The sequence below is a fragment of the Pelophylax lessonae genome, assembly GCF_965119305.1.
Source record: "Pelophylax lessonae genome assembly, chromosome: 4".
NCBI classification, from domain to species: Eukaryota; Metazoa; Chordata; class Amphibia; order Anura; family Ranidae; genus Pelophylax; species Pelophylax lessonae.
Genome location: NC_138771.1, coordinates 613,160,333 through 613,180,995, shown reverse-complemented (window position 1 = coordinate 613,180,995; position 20,663 = coordinate 613,160,333). Strand labels below are relative to the sequence as shown.

Here is a 20,663-nt window from a genome sequence, read left to right as displayed (position 1 = left end):
CAGTGAGTGTCAGGTCCACAGACTGTACTGTGCCCACTGCCCATCACTCATATAGGGGGGGCACAGCACCTTGCAGATTCATTAAATTTTTCCTATAATAAAAAAAAAATTTATCCAGAAAAAAACAGGAACTGGCTTTTTCATTCGAATTTCAGTAGCGCAGAGATGGTGATAACCTCTTACCAAGTAAATAGGATGATAACATATACCAAAATATATGAATCAGATGTGATAAATATAAGCATAAAATCATAAATAAATAAAAGCATGAAATCACATCAATAGGAGTCCATAAAGTCCATAGGTATAAAGTGCATAGAGCAATGAAAGTGCAAATATGAAGGATCACAGGTGCGACCTATGGGGACCACCCTTGCTTGCCACCACCACACAGTGCCGGGAGAAGTATCTTAAATTCAGACTCACCAGGCGCCTATGCCTAGCCACTCCCATGGACTGGGCAACAACAGCATATAGTAAAATCAGGTTTCCTCCAGATCTCTGATTTGTGCTGCAAAGACTCCTCTGGAAGATTTCCTGGTAAATTTATAGTGCACTATTTATGATTTTATGCTTATATTTATCACATCTGATTCATATACTTTGGTATATGTTATCATCCTATTTATTTGGTTATCACCATCCCTGCGCTACTGAAATTCGGATGAAAAAGCCAGTTCCTGTTTTTTCTGGATGAATTTTATTTTTTATTATATTTACTCATTTAAGTAGCAGCAATTTGTGTTATTCTGTCAGGTTTGTGTTACCTGTATTTCCTAAAGCGCAGTGGATTACAACATTGTCTATTAATTTAGTACAAGTAGTGATATTTATATATTTAATTTTTCCTCAGTAATATAATTGCAGTTGCCTGCCAGTGAGTGTCAGGCCCACAGACTGTACTGTGCCCACTGCCCACCACTCATATAGGGTGGCACAGCACCTTGCAGATAAAAAAGTTATTACATTTTTTCCCTGTAATACAATTGCAGTTGCCTGCCAGTGAGTGTCAGACCCACAGACTGTACTGTGCCCACTGCAAATGGACTGTTTGCGGTTGTTTGCGGTGCGTTAAACGGGGAGTTTGGTCTGTCAGAGTTTGGTCTGTCACTGTGAAGCGGGCGTAACCCTTACACTACCTGATCAATACAACATCATACCTGATCGTATTCACACACTGGATGTTTTAAAGCACGTTATTCCAAACTATTTAGGAATTTTAGGTGATTTTTTGCCCTTTATGGATTAAAACCCGACTCTGCGTCAACTAAGTAATTTTCCATGGGAGTTTTGCCATGGATCCCCCTCCGGCATGCCACATCACTATTGTGGCCAGAAAGAGTTCCTGTGGGTTTTAAAATTTGCTTGCCTGTTGAAGTCTATGGCGGTTCGCCCATTCGCGAACATTTGCGAAAGTTTGCGTTCGCCGTTCGCGAACATAACATTTTATGTTCGCGACATCTCTATACATGTACTGAACTAGAAGTCAGATGCACAAGGGAAACATCACACTGTAGGTAATTAATGTCCCTTGTGCCTATTTTGTATTTTGTAGGTAAACTTAGGCTTCAAACCAGGTATTTTACAGAAGGACCCCATCCTACCCATTGCTGCTGGCTGTCCTCTCTCACTGCAAACACTTCTTATTCTGATGTGTACATGTAGGTAGGTGCAGTCTACTTTCTTCACCACAGCGGCACTGCATTGGGAAGGAAGTCAAGAGGAATATAGTTCCTCTATGGTTTCCAAGGTCACTGGAGAAGCATCCCAATGGATGCTGCTGCCCCATGTGATCTTGGCAGCCATATTGGGTAAGGCCTTAGCTCCCAGGTTTGGCACGCATTTGGTAGAGCAGGGACAGGTACCCTGTCTGGTAGGAACAGTGCTAGCAGCAGAGAAAGGTTCCTTACAAGGAGACAAAGCATAGGGATTGCAACTTCTCTGGACACCTGCCTATTGGGCTCAAGACAACCATTCTTCCCCTCTCTACAGACGCTGACAGTTTGGCTGTATTCCGCTCTCTACACAATGTTGGATCTGTGAGTGTTTCTGGTTGGGCTGCCTTCCCACTGGGTTATTTGTGAACTGTTTCTGTATTATTTCAATTAAAGTTCTTCCATTGCGCTGGGACTGAGTGTGTTATTCGCATTGTGCTGCATCCCACTTACAGACACACTGGGTTTATGTTAGGGATCTCATAGTAGAGATCACACTAACTTACAAGTTTTTCTCCCAGGCTGATACAAGAGAAAGGCAAGATGTTATCACCTATGTCAGCTTTTCTCTAGTTATTGACTAGTGTAGCAGCACAGCCACAGATAGCTGAATGATAATTATTAGGATATACAGAACATATACAGTCCACAAATGACTTAAAGTTAATCTGATCTCAAAATGCAAAAATTTGCATTGGTATAGTGAGCATCTAGGAATGTTAAAAGTTGAACTCCAGCCCTGCCCCCAGCCTTGCACAGCTGTAGAGACTCCTCTTCCTGTACTGATAGTGCTTATGCTGATATCACTGCACAATGTGAGCTTCTCATATTGTGCATTAGAAGGTGGAGCAGAGCGAGTCAGATAGAGTCCACCTTATTTCTTAGCTGGATGATGTCCAGCATTGTATACCTCTTTACTTCCCAGCCTCACTATCACTTCCTGCCAATCTAATTGAATGGATTTTAGTTCTGCGAGCAATGGAGGATAAGCATCATATGATATTACCTAGGGGGGTCTGTACACAAGCGCAGTCTCCTTAGGACTGCCCACTCCGCTGAACTGACATCCTCCCATCAATGATCAGAACGGAGTGCTTTTGAGATAAGTACTGAGGCAGGGTTCTCTATGTACAGCTAGTCAATAGTCTACTAGCATTGCATAAAGCAGATTATACTTTAGTAGATAAAGCTTCAGATTTAAAGAGATTGTAAACCCCAGAAGAAAAAAAAAAAAAAACCTGTAAGACAACGGCATAATGAGCTAGTATGCATCGCATGCTCGCTCATTATGAAATACTTAGCTTAGAATGAAACCCTTCCAGTGGTGCCCGTGCCTACCCACCGCTGAGACGACTGATATCTACCTCAGGGTTTACTGGCTCCAACACTGCGTGTCCAGAGCTGGGATAACGTCACTCCAGCAAGGGACCTGCCATTTATGTCACAGGCTCTGAAGGTCTGGCACTGTAAGCCGACCTTCAGAGCGCATGTGCCGATAACATCATCGGCTGCATGCACTCCGAATATCTCCTAAACTGTGCAAGTTTAGGAGATTTTCACAGTACCTACAGGTAAGCCTTATTTTAGGTTTACCTGGAGGGACAAGTGGTGTAACAGTGTTTACAACCACTTTAATTGTGTCTAAAGCTAAATTCCTCCAGATAAACTAGCAATGGACGTTCTAGTGGTGCCCTAAGTCTCTTAACTGTATTTTTACTTCATGAGATCCAAGGCACTGCTGACATTGACTACTAGTCTCAGGAGATTTGGAGTGCTGCTCATTGTTCTCCTCACTTGAAAGAAAGCTGTACTTGAGGACCTGCAGTGCAAGATCTCCTTGCTTCTGCTTTATTGATTCTGTGGATCTGTGTTACTCTATCTCTCCTGCTGCTTTCATTACACCACCGGTCATCAGAGGAAGCGCTCTGACATAAGGAATAAAATCTGTGATGATTTGGGAGCCATGTCATCTACTGGTGTTGGTCCACCGTGTTTTATCAAGTTAAAAGTCAGCGCAGCCCTCTACCGGAAATTCTAGAGCATTTCATGCTTCCCTCTGCTGACCAGCTTTAGGGAGATGCTGATTTAATTTTCCAGTAGGATTTGCACCTACCCACACTGCCAAAAGTAACAATACCTGATTTAATGATCATGGTATCACTGTGCTTGATTGGCCAGCAAACTTGCCCGACCTAAACCCCATAGGGAATCTGTGGGATATTGTCAAGAGTAAAATGAGAGACAAAAGACCCAACAATGCAGATGAGCTAAAAGCCGCTATCAAAGAAACCTGGGCTTTCATAACACTACAGCAGTGCCACAGGCTGATCGTGTAAATGCCACACCACATAGATGCAGTAATTCATGCAAAAGGAGCCCCTACCAAGTATTGAGTGCATACTATACTGTACTTGGACATACTTTTCAGTAAGCCAACATTTCTGTAATAAAAATCCTTTTGTTTTTAGTCTTATGTAATATTCTAATTTTCTGAGATACTGAATTTTGGGTTTTTACTAGCTGTAAGCCATAATCATTGAAAATTAAAATAAAGGAATTCTTGAAAGATATCACTCTACACTCTACTGTGTGTAACACATCTATATAAAATATGTGGGTTTAATTTTTTTAATTGAATTACTCAAATAAATTAACTTTTTGATGATATTCTTATTTGATGAGATGCACCTGTATATAAAATGCACTGTTTATCTTTCAAAAAGTTTTTTCCCAGTGCTAAACCTTTCATCCGATTTATACATTTCTGCATTTGTAAATTTCAAAAGCCAGTAAAAAAGGAATATTAGTGGTAAAAAAAAAGGCACTTGGGAGGTTTACCTAAAAAATGTTTTAAACAATCTCCTTTAAGTGTATGTGTGGAAGGGGGTGGGTCCTATGCCTACATACTTTCGCTAATAGGTGTCCCTCATTGGGAGTTATGGTAATGGAATAATGATCAGCTGCAATGAACCTACAGACGCTACCAGTGACCAATCCTTTGCCCAATACTCACCTTTTTGGACACAATTTCCACAGTACAGGTCCTCTTTAAGCTTACAAGAGGGATAAAAAGCATAGGTTTTCATTAAAGTGGAACTAAACTTGACTACTAAAAGACTGAGCAGGCGGCTGTTTATTTCAAAAGAGATAGGTAATCTCTCTTCTGTTGTAACAAACACTTACCTACCTGCTTACAGTCTTCTATTGAATGCATGCTGAGATGCTCATGCGCAGCTCAGTGGGCATTGCCAACACACTCCAAGCATTTACATGAGATGAGGTCTTTCTCCGAATCAAAAGGCAGAAAACATATCACCTTGATGTAACTGGAGAGAAGATGACAGCAGCCAGTGAAGGATTAACCACGGCACCGTTGGAATGAGGAAGGATTTCTATGAGTTTAGTTCCACTTTAACATTCTGAAAGTCCACATATTATCATCATTTGTAACTTCAAAAGCTGTTATATTAATTAAATGGCCAACCAGTAAGTAAGTTACCATAAATGTTCTTAGGACTGTTTTATAACACAAGGTGCCCATAGACATTAGAAGACAGTCAACAATGCAATGTCCTTGGAGCAGTTCACCACAGCCCTGATGGAAATTCTCAGAGAACAGATCAACTGTACGGTTTAGCAAATGTTGTCGACGTCTGATGTTTTGTCTGACTGTTTTCAAATTTTTATGGTCATCTTAAAACACATAGAAAAAAAATGATTTGTCCTTCACAATGCAAAGGAACCCTATTTGGACCAATAGTCCTTAGCCATCAAATGCCCCAAAAAACAATGATTACCAACATCCAACTAGCAAACACATTTTAGCCAATTTCAGAAAATGTATCTCGACAAGGGCATTGAATGTATATTGATGAGCTACTATATCAAAGTTTCATGATTTATGCTTCAGAAAATCCACTCTCAAAGCTGCACTGGTAGATTCTTGCCGAAACTGAATTATTTGTAACAAGTGTGCTTATTATGAGAGTTTGTGGATGGAGGATCTTACCCATTTGGTTGGTCCCAAAGGTCTCCCCTGACTCCCCAAATAAGGTACTCCCGTCCTTTCTTCAAATCCAAGGATTTACGGCACTTAATATGACTGACAAAGTTACGCTGTTTGCCCTCAGGGTTCTCATCTGTACCTGTTGCCAAAAAAATAAACAGGGGAATACAATGAAGAGTAAAAAATTTATTAAAATAGTGGCTATTATACAAACTATTAAATGCATGTAACATTTAAAACTACCAACCTCATTTGTTCAAGAATAGTTATAATTTTTGGTTTCTGTAACCAATCAAAACCAAGTTTGTTCTTTTCTAATGTGAGCAGAATATATTCTGACCATTGTAATTTGCTACATATAAATTAGAGATGTTTACAGACACATGTGATTACTTCGTTTTACATCAGGAAAAACACTAACTTGACTATGTCAATGGTCCACCATATAATTATAGAAGAATACATATTGTGGTGCCTTAATGGGCAAGAGGAGTGACATTGCAGCCTCCAAAGCCAAGCCTACCATCAGTTTCTAATTCAAACATACACAAGAACTCTGATCCCAGCAAACATGCTCTCTTGTTTGCTATATGCTCAAGAGTTGTACTCACTATTTCAACCATTGTGTGTTTTTAAAGAGACCCTGCCCCATACCATTCATTTGAATAACAACCTTTCCATAAGATTATATATATTTAAAGCAGCACTTCCCTTCAATTTTGCACAATTGTATGGACTCATCTCCTGTACTGAAACTGCTTACTCTGATTTCACTGCCCACTGTGGGTTTCAAAGTGTGCATTAGAAGCTGCAGCAAGTCATATAGAGCTGAACTAATTTCCTGGCTGGAGGTATTATCTAGCTCTTTCCTCTCCAGCCCTCCCTGGCTCACCCCTTTCATTCTTTGGATTTTAGTTATTTCAATCATGGAGGCTCAGCATCATATGTGGGCATTATTATAGGGATGTCTGCATGCACGCTCTTCCAGAATGATCCACCCATCAAGATATTTATACATTTGTATAACTTTGCATGAATCCTTCCAAGAGCCAGCCTCTTGCTTTCACCAGGGCTAAGGGTCTTGAGGAATGTTTTTTTAGGAAACTTTATACAGCACTCTGTTGATGCCTCCTAACAGGAATAATCTTTCAGCAATAAACAGAAAAACACAGAAACACAGTGATGACATTACTGGGTCTAAAATAAGGTATTGAATGAAAATGCAAAGGTTTTATTTACAAATGTCATTAACATGGTGATTAGGAGAAAAGAAGGAACCAGGAAAGGCAAAATCTGTGTTAATAGACCCCTTTGTTTACATCATGTCATCCAGAACCATGCACCTAAACCTCTTCAGTCCATCCTGGGCTCTACGGCAATTACTTTCTTGGACAAAAGGAGGCACGCTCAATTGACCCACCTTCTCCACTCCCTACCTCGTCCACTATGAGACCTGCAAGACTTGAATTCCATAGAATCTATATTCAACTCTAAGGATCCCCCACTACATTGTGTTTCACGGTTCTATAAGGCTCTCATTTCTTTACAAGGCTCCTCATACCCGGACTACCTTACTAAACGGGAAATGGACTTACAGTCCTCTCTCTCAGAAAAGCAAAAGGACAAAATGTTATTACTTTCTCATATATCCTCTATTTTGACAAAAATGGTTGAAACAAGCTACACACTCCTCACCAGATGGCATTACACTCTGGCAAAATTGCGCTCCATGTTTCCCTCCAATTCCCCGTTGTGTTGGAGGAACTGTTGAAACCTAGCTTCTCATGCCCATATCTGGTGGGACTGCCCAATTATCCACCCCTTTTGGTCATAAATACTTAAGCTTATAGGTCAGATTACTGATCTCTCCCTTCCTTCTAATCAGAGATGTATAGTAACGAAGTGAAGTCTCAAGTAAAGTGGTGGTGGCGAGAAAGGAGAGACGCCTGCCTGCGGAGTGATCTCTCTGGGCCCTGGCTGGGGGAGGGACTGTGAGTTACTAGAGTCTAGACTAGAGTCTAGACTACTAGACTGTCTCTGGGCACTGTGCAGCGTGGCCGCCCAGCACAGGAGAACTGGAAGGAGGTAGGAATATATTCTTGTTTCAGCAGGGGGGACTGGACTGGGGACTGTGGAGAGAGAGGCTGGATGACTCGAGACAGCCTAAGGTAGGAGAAGTAAGAACTGTCTTGAAGTCAAGTCACTCACTAAGGAGAATCAGATCTATTCAATGGGGGGAGGGACCTGCCCTGGCCTGCCCTACTCTAAGGGGGATCTATAATGGGAGGGGACCCTGGCCTGCTCTAAGGGGGCTCTATAATGGGAGGGGGACCCTGGTCTGCTCTAAGGGGAATCTATAATGGGAGGGGGACACTGGCCTGCTCTAAGGGGAATCTTTAATGGGAGGTGGACACTGGCCTGCTCTAAGGGGAATCTACGTATAATGGGAGGGGGACCCTGGCCTGCTCTAAGGGGGATCTATAAGGGGGGGACCCTGGCTTGATCTAATGGGGATCTATAATGGGAGGGGGAGCCTGGCCTGCTCTAAGGGGGATCTAAAATGGGAGGGGGCCCTGTCCTTTTGACTTCTTTCTTTAATAACTACATAACACAATACTTGTACTCTTTCTTTCAGTACTTGAGTAGTAAATTTTAAAATAAACTACTACTGTACTTGCAATACTTAAGTACAAAAAATGTTGAACACTTTAGTACTTCTACTTAATGGTGGTGCTTAAAGAGCACTTCAACTTCTACTCAAGTCACTTTTTTGATAGAGCACTTGTACTTTTACTCAAGTCTGGGTCTCTAGCACTTTATACATCTCTGCTTCTAATCCATGGACAATACTATTTCATTGCACCCACAAACCAGCCGGCCTATATAAACGCTCTCTTACCCCTCATTTCCATAATGCAGCAAAGTCATTTAACCAAAGTTGTCGGGCCAACCATTGGTTCCCTCATTGAAACAATGGCTATGCAAGGTTGACGAAATTTGCCTACTAAAGCAACTCACCTGTATTACTAAAGGCAATACTAGCCAAATTTAAATTCTCCTCTTGCTATAAGAAATTTGTACTAAACCCTCCTGACCAATAAATCTGTGTTGGTCTCTCTTTGAATATTTTCTCCAACTTTGTTTTCTTTTTTGTGGAGGTTTACAAACATGGTATAATTCACCAGCCCTCAGGTTCTTCTTTTCCATTTACCCTTCTCTTTCTCATTTCTCTCCTATTCTCAATTCCATTTACCCCCTCTTTCTCCTCCCTTGCCCCCTACCCCCTTTTTGCTCTTTTCTACCCCCTTCCCCCTCCCATCTATATTTCCCCTATTACATTACTTTCTATAAAACCTTTTTCCTTTTTTTTTTATGTTAAATATTATGTATCTATTACGCATGGTTGACCCGAACCCAGGTAGTTTTTGCCATTGCTTTCCTTAAACTTTGACACTGCCGACCCTGTCGGTTATCGGGCATGTTATATGGTTGGTAAAAATTAGTGATTGACCGATATCGTTTTTTTTCGTTGCTGATACTGATATTTCGCCGATTGCATATCGGTATCAGCCGATATTGGCCGATATTTTCACACATGTAAAATATGCGTGGCCAGCGCGGGACCTTGATGGCAGCTTGATCCATCGCTCCGGCTCCAGGTCTCCACATCCAGTGACATCCGCACGTCTACAAGCGGCATCCAGCCTTTCCTTTTACCGGGCAGCGACACCCTATCGCCCCTGCTCCAGCAGCCATGACCGGGAAGCGGAAAAATGAAAAAGGACCGAAGAAACTGACGGCCTTCTTCCCGCCGCCATCCTGGAGCGGCCGACAAGATGGCGCCGGCGGCTCGGGCCTTGCCACTCCGGAGAGACAGCGGGTGCACTATTCGGATCTGCCGGACGATCAACCTCCCTGCGATCCTCTGCAGACAGGTACAGTGTCCCCTCGCACTCCTGAACCCTCCAGCCCTAAGTGCAGCAGCCCAGCCAAATCCAAGCTCCGGCTTGACACCCAGGCCCAGGCCTCGTTCTTAGGCCGCACCACCTCCTCTCTACTGCCAGTATCCCTGGGGGTCTCTCCTATTGCCGCCTTCCCTACTGTGGGACAACCCATACTGGACACTGCCCAAAAAACATGATGTTTGCACTCCATACTTCTTTGCAATCTAGTGGCATTAGCTAACAGATTCACTGCTGAAGTCCACTCCCTGGGGGATAGAGTACACAATGTGGAGTCCTCCATGTCTGACATGGTATCTACAGTAAATGAACTAGTTGAGGCACATGATGAAAACGTATCGGAACGCCAGTGGCTCAAAGCGAAAATAGCAGCTCTAGAGGATCGCTCTAGAGAAGAAACAACTTAAAGATCCTGGGCATCCCTGAGTCAGTCCTGCCAGCAGAGCTACACAAATTTGCCCTGGAAGTTTTCTCCACAATCCTTCCTGGAGCTACCCCTCTGGACTTAACCATTGACCGCATACACAGGGTTCCTAAACCTCCATTCCTGCCTCAGCACACTCCCAGAGACACCCTGTTACGGGTTCACTTTTACCACATCAAGGAGTCCATACTGCAAAAATCTAGATCATTGGGCCAACTTCCCGACCCATATGCCACTATACAAATATTCGCCGACCTCTCCAAACACACACTGGACATGAGGCAGCAGTTGTCCACTATAACGAAGGCACTTAGAAACCACAACCTTCCCTATAAATGGAAACATCCTTCTACAATAGTGGTGGAGAGAAACGGATCATCACATTCCATTACCAACCTAGAGAGAGGCTTGTCATTACTACAAGCGTGGGATATCATCCCCGAAGCTGCACCCCCGGCTGGGGCCAAGAAACCCCCAAATAAACTCCCTCAGCAATGGCACACTGTGCCCCACCATATCCTGAGAGACACTTGATTTCATCCACCGATTTCCGAGTCTGTTATTTTCTGGTTAAGGTTGTTTTTTTTGCATTAATCTGGATGTCTTCCAAGCAGATTGGATATCCCTGGACCACCTAGCCTGCTTGGCTGATTAACTGTTCCACCCCCACCAGGAGACAGTCATTATGCCAATGATCTCCTTATCGTTTTTCATGTTGTTATGTTCTACCTTCTGTTGTTTTTTGTTTCTCCCCTTCCCACCCAGCAGGCACCCTTTTACCTATGACGCTGTAACCACTACGGAAGTCAACCCCTCCAGCTGTCACTCCAACAGGAGCCCACAAAGTTTTCTGCACCATCCGCATGCTTCTGGAAGACATACGCACCACTTTTCGCCAGTCCTTCATCTCTGCCTCATGCCACCATCTGATATCATCGGAACTGTGAGTAACTACACCACACGCATACCCTTAGACCTCCTGTCACTGAACGCTAACGGCTTGAACCATGCAGCCAAAAGAGCTTCTTTGTGGCATACAGCATTGAGCCACAGGGCACAGATAGTCTGCGTTCAAGAGACTCATTTTTTGGACTCACACACTCCCTCCTGTGCACATAAGGATTTTCCCAACATCTTTACTGTATCTTGCCCAAAAAAGAGGAAAGGAGTATTAATACACAAGTCTGTAGACTTTTCCCTCCTTGACCCCTAACGGACGATTCCTTATACTGATATGCTCCATAGATGGACTGCCGCTCACCATTGCCTCCGTTTATGTTCCCAACGTTGATCAGCTGAGATTTCTTAATCGCACAATCAAAACTATTAGACGGGCCCAGAAAGGATCTCTGATACTGTGCGGGGACTTTAATTTGCCACCGGATAGGTCCCTCGACTCTACTGCCAGCTCCACTAAGCTCCAGCCCTTGTTACAAGGATTCATCCACAAGCATGACTTGTTTGATGTGTGGAGGTGTCACCACCCCTCCAACAAGATGTTCTCTCACCATTCTGCTGTTCATAACTCGTATGCTCGTATTGACGTAATAAACCATTGCCTTGGTTGACAAGGCAATCCTCCGGAGGGCAGTGGACTCTGAGATAGCCCCTATAACCTGATCTGATGTCACGGAACCATGAACCAGACGTACAACAACAGATAAGTGAAAATAAGAAAGCTTTATTGAAAAACAAGCTATAAAGCAAAAGTCCAAACGGATGGCGAAACCGATGCAGAGTCTTTGCGAAGCCAGGGGTCAGGAGCCAGCAGGGTAGTCAGACGAAGCCAGGATCAGGAACCAGCAGGGTAGTCAGACGAAGCCAGGATCAGGAACCAGCAGGGTAGTCAGACGAAGCCAGGAACAGGAACCAGAAGTAGCAGCAGTCTTAGTAGCATGTGAACACAGGAGGACCAAGCAGGGAACTGAAGCCACAGACCTCCTATATATATGAGCTAGGTATCCAGCTCCTCCCAGTGGGAAGGAGGAGCCGCAGGGTGGGAGGCTACAAGAAACCCAGAAACCAAGATGGCCGCCAGCACATGTCAAACGAAGGAGAACAGCAAGAAGGTAAGACCATGACAGTACCTCCCCCTCAAGGGCCCCTCCTCCGCGGAGTAAAGAACGGTTTCTGAGGGAAGCGTGCGTGGAAGGCTCGGAGCAAGGCAGGAGCATGGACATCTGCGGAGGGAACCCAGGAACGCTCCTCTGGACCATAACCACGCCAATGAACCAAAAACTGCACCCGACCGCGGACCAGGCGTGAGTCCAGGATATTGCTCACCTCATACTCCTCACGATTGCCCACTCGGACCGGACGAGGCCGAGGAACTGAGGAAGTGAAACGATTACACACCAGAGGCTTCAACAGGGAGACATGAAACACGTTGGAGATCCGCATGCCAGGAGGAAGCGCAAGGGCATAGGCTACCGGGTTTACCCTGCGAAGCACTCGGAAGGGACCAACAAAGCGAGGCGCCAGCTTGGGAGTGGGCACTCGAAGGTTGAGGTTGCGGGTGGACAACCATACACGGTCTCCGGCCTGGTAGGAAGGAGCAGGCGCTCGTCTGCGATCAGCCTGGAGTCTCTGGCGCCGCGCAGAGACCTCAAGGGACTTCTGGATCTGTACCCAAGAAGCACGTAGGACGGAAAGGTGATCCTCCACAGCCGGAATATCCTGGGGAGAGAATACCTCCGGTAACACAGCAGGTTGGAACCCATAGTTGGCCATGAAGGGAGACGTCCCAGAGGAAGAGTTCACCGCCGTGTTCCTGGCAAACTCAGCCCAAGGCAGGAGGTCAACCCAATTGTCTTGGTGATCGGAGACATAGCAACGAAGGAATTGCTCCAAGGCCTGATTGGAACGTTCTGCGGCCCCATTGGACTGAGGGTGGTAGGCCGAGGAGAAGGAGAGATGAATCCCCAACTGGGAGCAAAAGGCGCGCCAGAACCTGGACACAAACTGACTCCCCCGATCCGACACAATCTCCTTGGGCAAACCGTGCAACCGGAAGACCTCCCTGGCAAAAATCGTGGCCAACTCCTGTGCAGAGGGTAACTTCTTGAGAGGAACACAGTGACACATTTTGGAAAACCGATCCACAATCATGAGAATGACCGTATGGCCTCGGGATGCAGGGAGGTCCACAATGAAATCCATCCCCAGGTGTGACCATGGGCGCTCCCCGGTGGCTAAGGGTTGCAGAAGGCCCAACGGAAGGTGCCGAGGGGACTTACTCTGGGCACAAACGGAGCATGCCGCTACATATGCAGCGATGTCGGAACGTAGGGAAGGCCACCAGAACAGACGTGAAACAGCCCAGGACAGCTGATTCTTTCCAGGATGCCCCGCGGTCTTGGAGTTATGGTAGGTTCGCAACAACCGAGTGCGCAACTCCTCAGGCACAAAACATCTGCCGTTGGGTCTCCCAGAGGGAGCACCAGATTGAGCCGCCAAAATCTGCTCACCCAGGGGAGAGGTCAGGCTGGTGCGAATGGCAGCCAGGATCTGATTCGGAGGTATGACCGAAGTCGGAATCGACTCCTCCCTGGACAGGTCGGAGTACTGCCGTGATAAGGCATCAGCCCTGATGTTCTTGGAACCGGGTAGGTAGGAGACCACGTAATTAAAACGTGACAAGAACAGAGCCCATCTGGCCTGACGTGGTGTCAATCTCTTGGCCTCAGAGAGGTAGGTCAGATTCTTGTGATCCGTCAGGATGAGGACCGGAACCACCGAACCCTCGAGCAAGTGCCTCCATTCTTTAAGAGCCTGCACGATGGCCAATAACTCCCTGTCACCAATCTGGTAGTTGCACTCCGCGGAAGACAGTTTCCGGGAGTAAAACCCACAAGGAAGCAGAGGACCCTCTGGTGTTCTACGCTGAGACAGAAGGGCGCCTACTCCCGTCTCAGACGCGTCCACCTCGAGGACAAAGGGCAATCCAGGGTTGGGATGCGACAGAATCGGAGCCGACACAAAGGCGGACTTTAGAGCCTCAAAAGCTCGGATGGCCTCGGGCGGCCAGACCTGGGAATTACTGCCCTTCCTGGTCAGATCCGTGAGAGGCTTGGCTAGCATGGAAAAGTCCCTGATGAACTTCCGATAATAATTGGCGAAGCCCAAAAAGCGCTGCAGGGAGCGAAGACCACTGGGCTGGGGCCACTGTAAGACAGCCGAAACCTTCTCAGGATCCATGGAGAACCCCTCAGCGGAAATGATGTAACCTAAGAAGGTTACCTGGGATCGGTGAAATTCGCATTTCTCAAGCTTACCGAACAGCTTGTTCTCTCGTAACCGTTGCAACACACGTTTGACATCCAGAATGTGGGTCTCCATGGACTCAGAATATACCAAGATGTCATCCAGGTAGACCACCACACACTGCTGCAACAGGTCACGGAAAACATCGTTGATGAATTCCTGAAAGACTGCGGGCGCATTGCACAGCCCAAAGGGCATAACCAAGGATTCATAATGACCGGTCCTGGTGTTAAACGCGGTCTTCCACTCATCGCCCGCCTTGATCCTTACGAGGTTATATGCCGCCCTCAGGTCGAGTTTGGTAAAGACCGTGGCCCCTTTAAGGCGATCGAACAGCTCGGAAATCAAGGGTATCGGGTAAGCGTTCTTGATCGTGATGCGATTGAGACCCCTGTAATCGATGCAAGGCCTCAACTCACCGCCCTTCTTTTTCACAAAGAAAAATCCAGCCCCTGCCGGGGACGAGGATTTGCGAATGTGTCCACGAGAAAGCGCCTCCCTCACGTACTCCTCCATGGCCTCATTCTCCGCTACCGACAGTGGATAGACTTTGCCACGAGGAGGAACGGCACCAGATTGTAACTCGATGGCACAATCGTATGGGCGGTGCGGAGGTAGGGCAACCGCGCGCACCTTATCGAATACATCCCGGTACTCCTCGTATTCAGGGGGCAACAGAGAGTCCGAGGAAGTACACAGCAACTTGACAGGCCCATGGATGCAACTAGCCCCACACTGCGGTGACCACGAGAGGATCTCGGCCGATCTCCAATCGAAAATCGGATTATGCTCCTGGAGCCAGGGGTACCCCAAGACCACCGAGTAGTGTGGAGACGAAATAACCTGGAAGCAGACCGACTCTCTGTGGACGGCACCAATGGCTAACCCCACTGGAAGGGTCTCATGAGTCACGTGTGGCGGCAGAAGGGGTCTGCCGTCTATCGCCTCAAGAGCCAGAGGAGAACCTCGAGCCTGCAGAGGAATGGAATTGGCGGCAGCGAACACACTATCAATGAACAAACCACCAGCACCAGAGTCCACCAACGCCTGGGTCGTCACCGAGCCCCCGACCCAGGAAAGGACAACAGTGATCAGTGGTTTGTCAACACGGGAAACCGGGGACGAGGAGACTCCACCCAAGATCTGCCCCCGACAGGATCTCAGGTGCGAGTGTCTCCCTGGACGGTTCGGACATGCCAACCGAAAATGCCCACCGAGACCACAGTACATGCATCGGCCCTCGCGTCTCCGGAGTACCCTCTCCCCCTCGGACAGGCGAGCAAACCCCAGCTGCATGGGTTCACCCCCAGACAAGTCATCCCCAGGAGGCGTGGGAGGAGAGGGAGGCACGGGTGGGACAACAAAGGTAGGCGCCAATCTGTTAGGAGGCCTCCGCAGACTCTCCTTAAAGGAAGGTCTCTCCCTGAGTCTGGTGTCAATCAAAATCAGGAAAGAAATAAAAGACTCGAGCTCCACTGGTAGGTCCTTAGCTGCAACCTCATCCTTCAAGGCATCCGAGAGACCATGAGAGAAAGCAGCGACCAGAGCCTCATTATTCCAGCCCACCTCTGCTGCCAGGGTACGAAACTCAATGGCGTATTCAGCTACGGATCGTGAACCCTGTCTGATGGACATAAGGAGCTTCGCAGCAGAGGCAGCACGAGCCGGCACATCGAATACCCTCCGAAGAGAAGCAACAAAACCGGAAAACTCGGCAACCACCGGATTGTTGTTCTCCCATAAAGGGCTGGCCCAGGCCAAGGCCTTGTCCGAGAGCAGCGAGATTAAGAAGCCCACCTTTGATCTCTCAGTAGGAAAGGCATGTGGCAGCAACTCGAAATAAATGCCCACCTGGTTAAGGAAACCTCGGCACTGAGTTGGCTCTCCCCCAAAGCGCTGTGGAAGGGGGGCAGAACCGGACATACCCCGAAACACCGCAGGCGCAACAACAGGTGTCGGGGTAGACTCTGGCGCAACAACCGGAGCGGCAGTAGGAGCGGACCCAGGAGCGACAACCGACCCATCGGCAACGGGAGCGAAATGAACCGTGCGTTCAAGCAGGGTTTGCAACGCCACGGCGAACTGACCCAACAGGTGATCCTGCTGATCAAGTCTGGCAACCAGCGTGGGTAGTGAGGATGGCCCTGCACCATCAGAATTCGTGGCCTGTGGTACCGTGCGTTCAAGCAGAGTTTGCAACACCACGGCGAACCGACCCAACAGGTGATCCTGCTGATCAAGTCTGGCAACCAGCGTGGGAAGCGAGGATGGCCCTGTACCGTCAGAATTCATGGCTTGGTCCTAATGTCACGGAACCATGAACCAGACGTACAACAACAGATAAGTGAAAATAAGAAAGCTTTATTGAAAAACAAGCTATAAAGCAAAAGTCCAAACGGATGGCGAAACCGATGCAGAGTCTTTGCGAAGCCAGGGGTCAGGAGCCAGCAGGGTAGTCAGACGAAGCCAGGATCAGGAACCAGCAGGGTAGTCAGACGAAGCCAGGATCAGGAACCAGCAGGGTAGTCAGACGAAGCCAGGAACAGGAACCAGAAGTAGCAGCAGTCTTAGTAGCATGTGAACACAGGAGGACCAAGCAGGGAACTGAAGCCACAGACCTCCTATATATATGAGCTAGGTATCCAGCTCCTCCCAGTGGGAAGGAGGAGCCGCAGGGTGGGAGGCTACAAGAAACCCAGAAACCAAGATGGCCGCCAGCACATGTCAAACGAAGGAGAACAGCAAGAAGGTAAGACCATGACATCTGACCATGCCCCGATAGGTATTACCTTAACAATTTCACCTAAGAATTCCACGTCTAAACCGTGGAGGGCGAGAGCGGAAGTTCTCAAAAACCCAGACAATGCTGATAGTCTCAAACATTCAGTGCAAGAATTCTTCCAGACCAATACGGGGTCGGTATTGGAGTCCGCTGTCCTCTGGAATGCCCATAAAGCATTTAGTAGAGGTGTGTTAATACAACTGCAACATAGAATGAACAAAAAAGGACGCAAGCAATTGATAGACTCACAAGGGAGATAGTCACGGTAGAGGCTCAAAATCAATCTGCCCCCTCAATAGCCCTTAAACATCAACTCATGGCTCTTAGGCAGGAACTCAGGTCCTATTTGCTAGATTCCTACGAGCTCAACCTCCGTAGATCTAAGGCAAGATACTACGCCACCTGCAACAAGGCGGGCAAACTGCTTGCCGCCAAACTGAAAGGCCAACGTACTAAAAATAGGATTAGCTCCATCAAACACCCATTCACGGGAGCCAAGCTCCATGACCCCAACGATATAGCTAATGCGTTTAGCAGCTACTATGATTTCTTGTACAACCTCCAAGCGTCCCAATCATCTTCACCCTCGCCGGAACTCATCAAAGCCTTTTTAGATTCCATAGAGCTTCCCAAATTACTCCCCGCGCAACTCTCCCAGCTCAATCAGCCCTTTACAGTTGAAGAAGTCCAATCTGCCATTGCATCACTGCCGTCCGGGAAGTCTCCTGGCCCGGATGGTATGATCAATGAGTACTACCAACAACTCATTCTAGCCCCTCACCTGTGTGCGTTTTTTAATGAGGCAGCATTGTCATCCTCTTTCCCCTCGGAGATGCTTACTGCCACCATTGTCACCCTTCCTAAACCCGGTAAGGACCCCGATACACCACAAAATTTCCGCCCAATATCCCTATTAAATACGGACGTGAAAATTTATGCCAAAACGGTTGCCACTAGATTAATGACATACATGCCACAACTTATCCACAAAGATCAAGCAGGCTTCACTAAAGGCAGACAATCTGCAGACGCCCCCAGGCGACTCATCAACATCATTCACGCAGCCCACACCTCCAGAACGTCTTCTCTGCTTCTATCTTTGGATGCAGAGAAGGCGTTCGACCGAGTGCACTGGGGCTATCTGAGGGAAGTTCTCCGACGTTTTGGTATAGAAGGAACCATGTTCTCCGCGATCATGGCCTTGTACGCTAATCCCTCGGCCTAGGTCCTGGTGGCCAACACGCTATCGGCACCATTCGTAATCACAAATGGGACAAGGCAGGGATGCCCCCTGTCTCCTCTCATTTTCAACCTGGCGATCAAACCCCTTGCCCAAAAGAGCAGATCGGACCCCCAAATTTCGGGCATCACCGTAGACTCCTTAGAACATCGAATTAGTCTCTTTGCGGACGATGTCATCCTTATGGTATCAAACCCTACAACCTCTTTGCTGCGTATAAAGCGAATCCTCACAGACTTTGGGGGCATATCCCTGTATAAAAGTCAATGAGAATAAATCTAATCTCTTAGACCTGGGGGTTGATGGCATCACTAGAAACCTTATAACTCAATCCTTCCCGTACAAATGGTCTGATCATGGCATAACTTACCTGGGAATCACACTCACTAAAACCACAGACAGCTTATTTAGAGCCAACTACGTCCCTTTTAAATCGCAACTTTCTACTGAACTCCAATCCCTCTCCAAGTTTGAACTTACTTGGTCCGGGAGGTTGGCAGCCTTCAAAATGTGCACATTGCCTAAACTGCTGTACTTATACAGGTCCTTACCGCTACCTGTCCCCAAAACATACATTAATTCACTCCAAGCTATGTTGTCCAGATACCTCTGGCAAGGCAAACGTGCTAGATGCGCTAGATTCTTACTGATGAAATCCAGGAGTGTGGGGGGTGCATCCATGCCAAATCTGCTGGACTACTCTAGGGCTACCATATTGTCGCAAATGCAAACTTGGTTCCTGCCGACTCCGGATACTACCTGGGGCCTGATGCAACGGGCAATGACTCCTGAATCCAACCTGCGCACCTGGTTATGCAGCAGGAAGCAAGGCGTTCGCCTCCCCAAATATGTATCACCGACTATTAGAGCAACAGTAGTGGCATGGTTGCATCTCACACACACTAAGTGGAAGAACACCCGCTTGTCGAAGTTCCCTTCTCATTAGGGGGCTTGTCTCAACTAACACCAAACATAGACCTTCATGCCTGGAAGAAATCTCCCCCTGTACACCTGAGCGACCTACACCACAATAGCAAAGAAAAATCATTTGAAACACTAGCAGCTGAATTAAGCCTAGGTAAAGGAGAATGGCTCTGTTACAACCAAATTCTCTCTTGCATTCGTAACAACCCGCAGCTCCGAGCCAGAGTCCCTGTTAACATTTGGCACTACCTAACCACACCCCTGAGAACCACTAAAGGCATCTCCCTTTTCTATTCCGTCCTGGGCGAGAAGGAGGTATTCACCAAAACTATGCCCCTTTTAAAATGGGAACGTGATCTGGAGTGCACCTTCTCTCCATCACAGTGGAAAAAAGCCATAGTGTCGAGTCAAAAAGCCACGTTAAGCGCCTCCTTAAGAGAACTTTATCTAAAAGTTTCCCTGAGATGGTACCTCACGCCGAGCGTAATAGCAAAATTTGCTCCGTCAGCCCAGCCCGCCTGTTGGCGGGGATGCGGCTTTCAGGGTGACCTGTTACATATATACTATGGGCGTTCCCCCCCATACTGGCACTTTGGGAGGAAGTGTTCGCCCTGATATCACAATTACCAGAGTTCCAAGTGAAGCCCTCCCCTAGCCTGGCCCTGCTCCATATCCCAATAGATAACATCCCGCTGCGTTCCCGCAAAATGGTGATCAATGTACTGCTGGCAACCAAAATAAATATCACAAGGAGGTGGAAAGATCCACAGCCACCGTCTATCTCGGAGGAGATAGCCACCACTCAAACACATAAAATGTTTGAGCTGCTCATGGCACCTACTCATGACAAATATAAAAGAGAGATGTCATGGTGGCAGGCATGTACGAATTGGTATTCTTCCCATCTTACCTCATGATCATTGGGATGATAAGCACTACTGTATTGCGCCACTAGATGGCTCTCTAGGCCTTACAAAGTAGTATGAGATTGTTGTAAATGGCTTCTGATGTTGTTGTTGGGTGAAATGCTTATTTTCATCTTCTTTTGAGTACACAAATTTATGTCAAGCCTGCTCCCCTTTGTTCCCCCAATTTTTTTTTTTGTTCCCATGTTTCTTTACTCTGTATGTTTGAAAAATCAATAAAAACTATTTGAAAGGTAAAATATTCCCCAAAAAACCCCACAAAATTCTACACAAATCTCTTAATAAATATGTGAATCTTTATTTATTAATATTTTTAACATGAAGTGCTCGTTCTTCATGCCTTAACTGCATAAAAACTGATAGGAAAACTTCAATTGCAGGGACATTTGCTTTGCATTTCACATCATCTGATTGTGCATTA

General features: G+C 46.8%; 1 protein-coding gene across 1 annotated transcript in view; it reads right to left on the bottom strand.

The window, feature by feature from the left end:
* Window positions 1-20,663, bottom strand: part of LOC309553571 (A.superbus venom factor 1-like) — a 476,096-nt gene that overhangs the window by 2,346 nt on the left and 453,087 nt on the right. Inside the window, exon 40 of the mRNA XM_082254843.1 lies at window positions 5,725-5,860. Within this exon, the coding sequence (XP_082110969.1) occupies window positions 5,725-5,860 (136 nt within the window). The remainder of the gene's footprint in view (window positions 1-5,724; window positions 5,861-20,663) is intronic.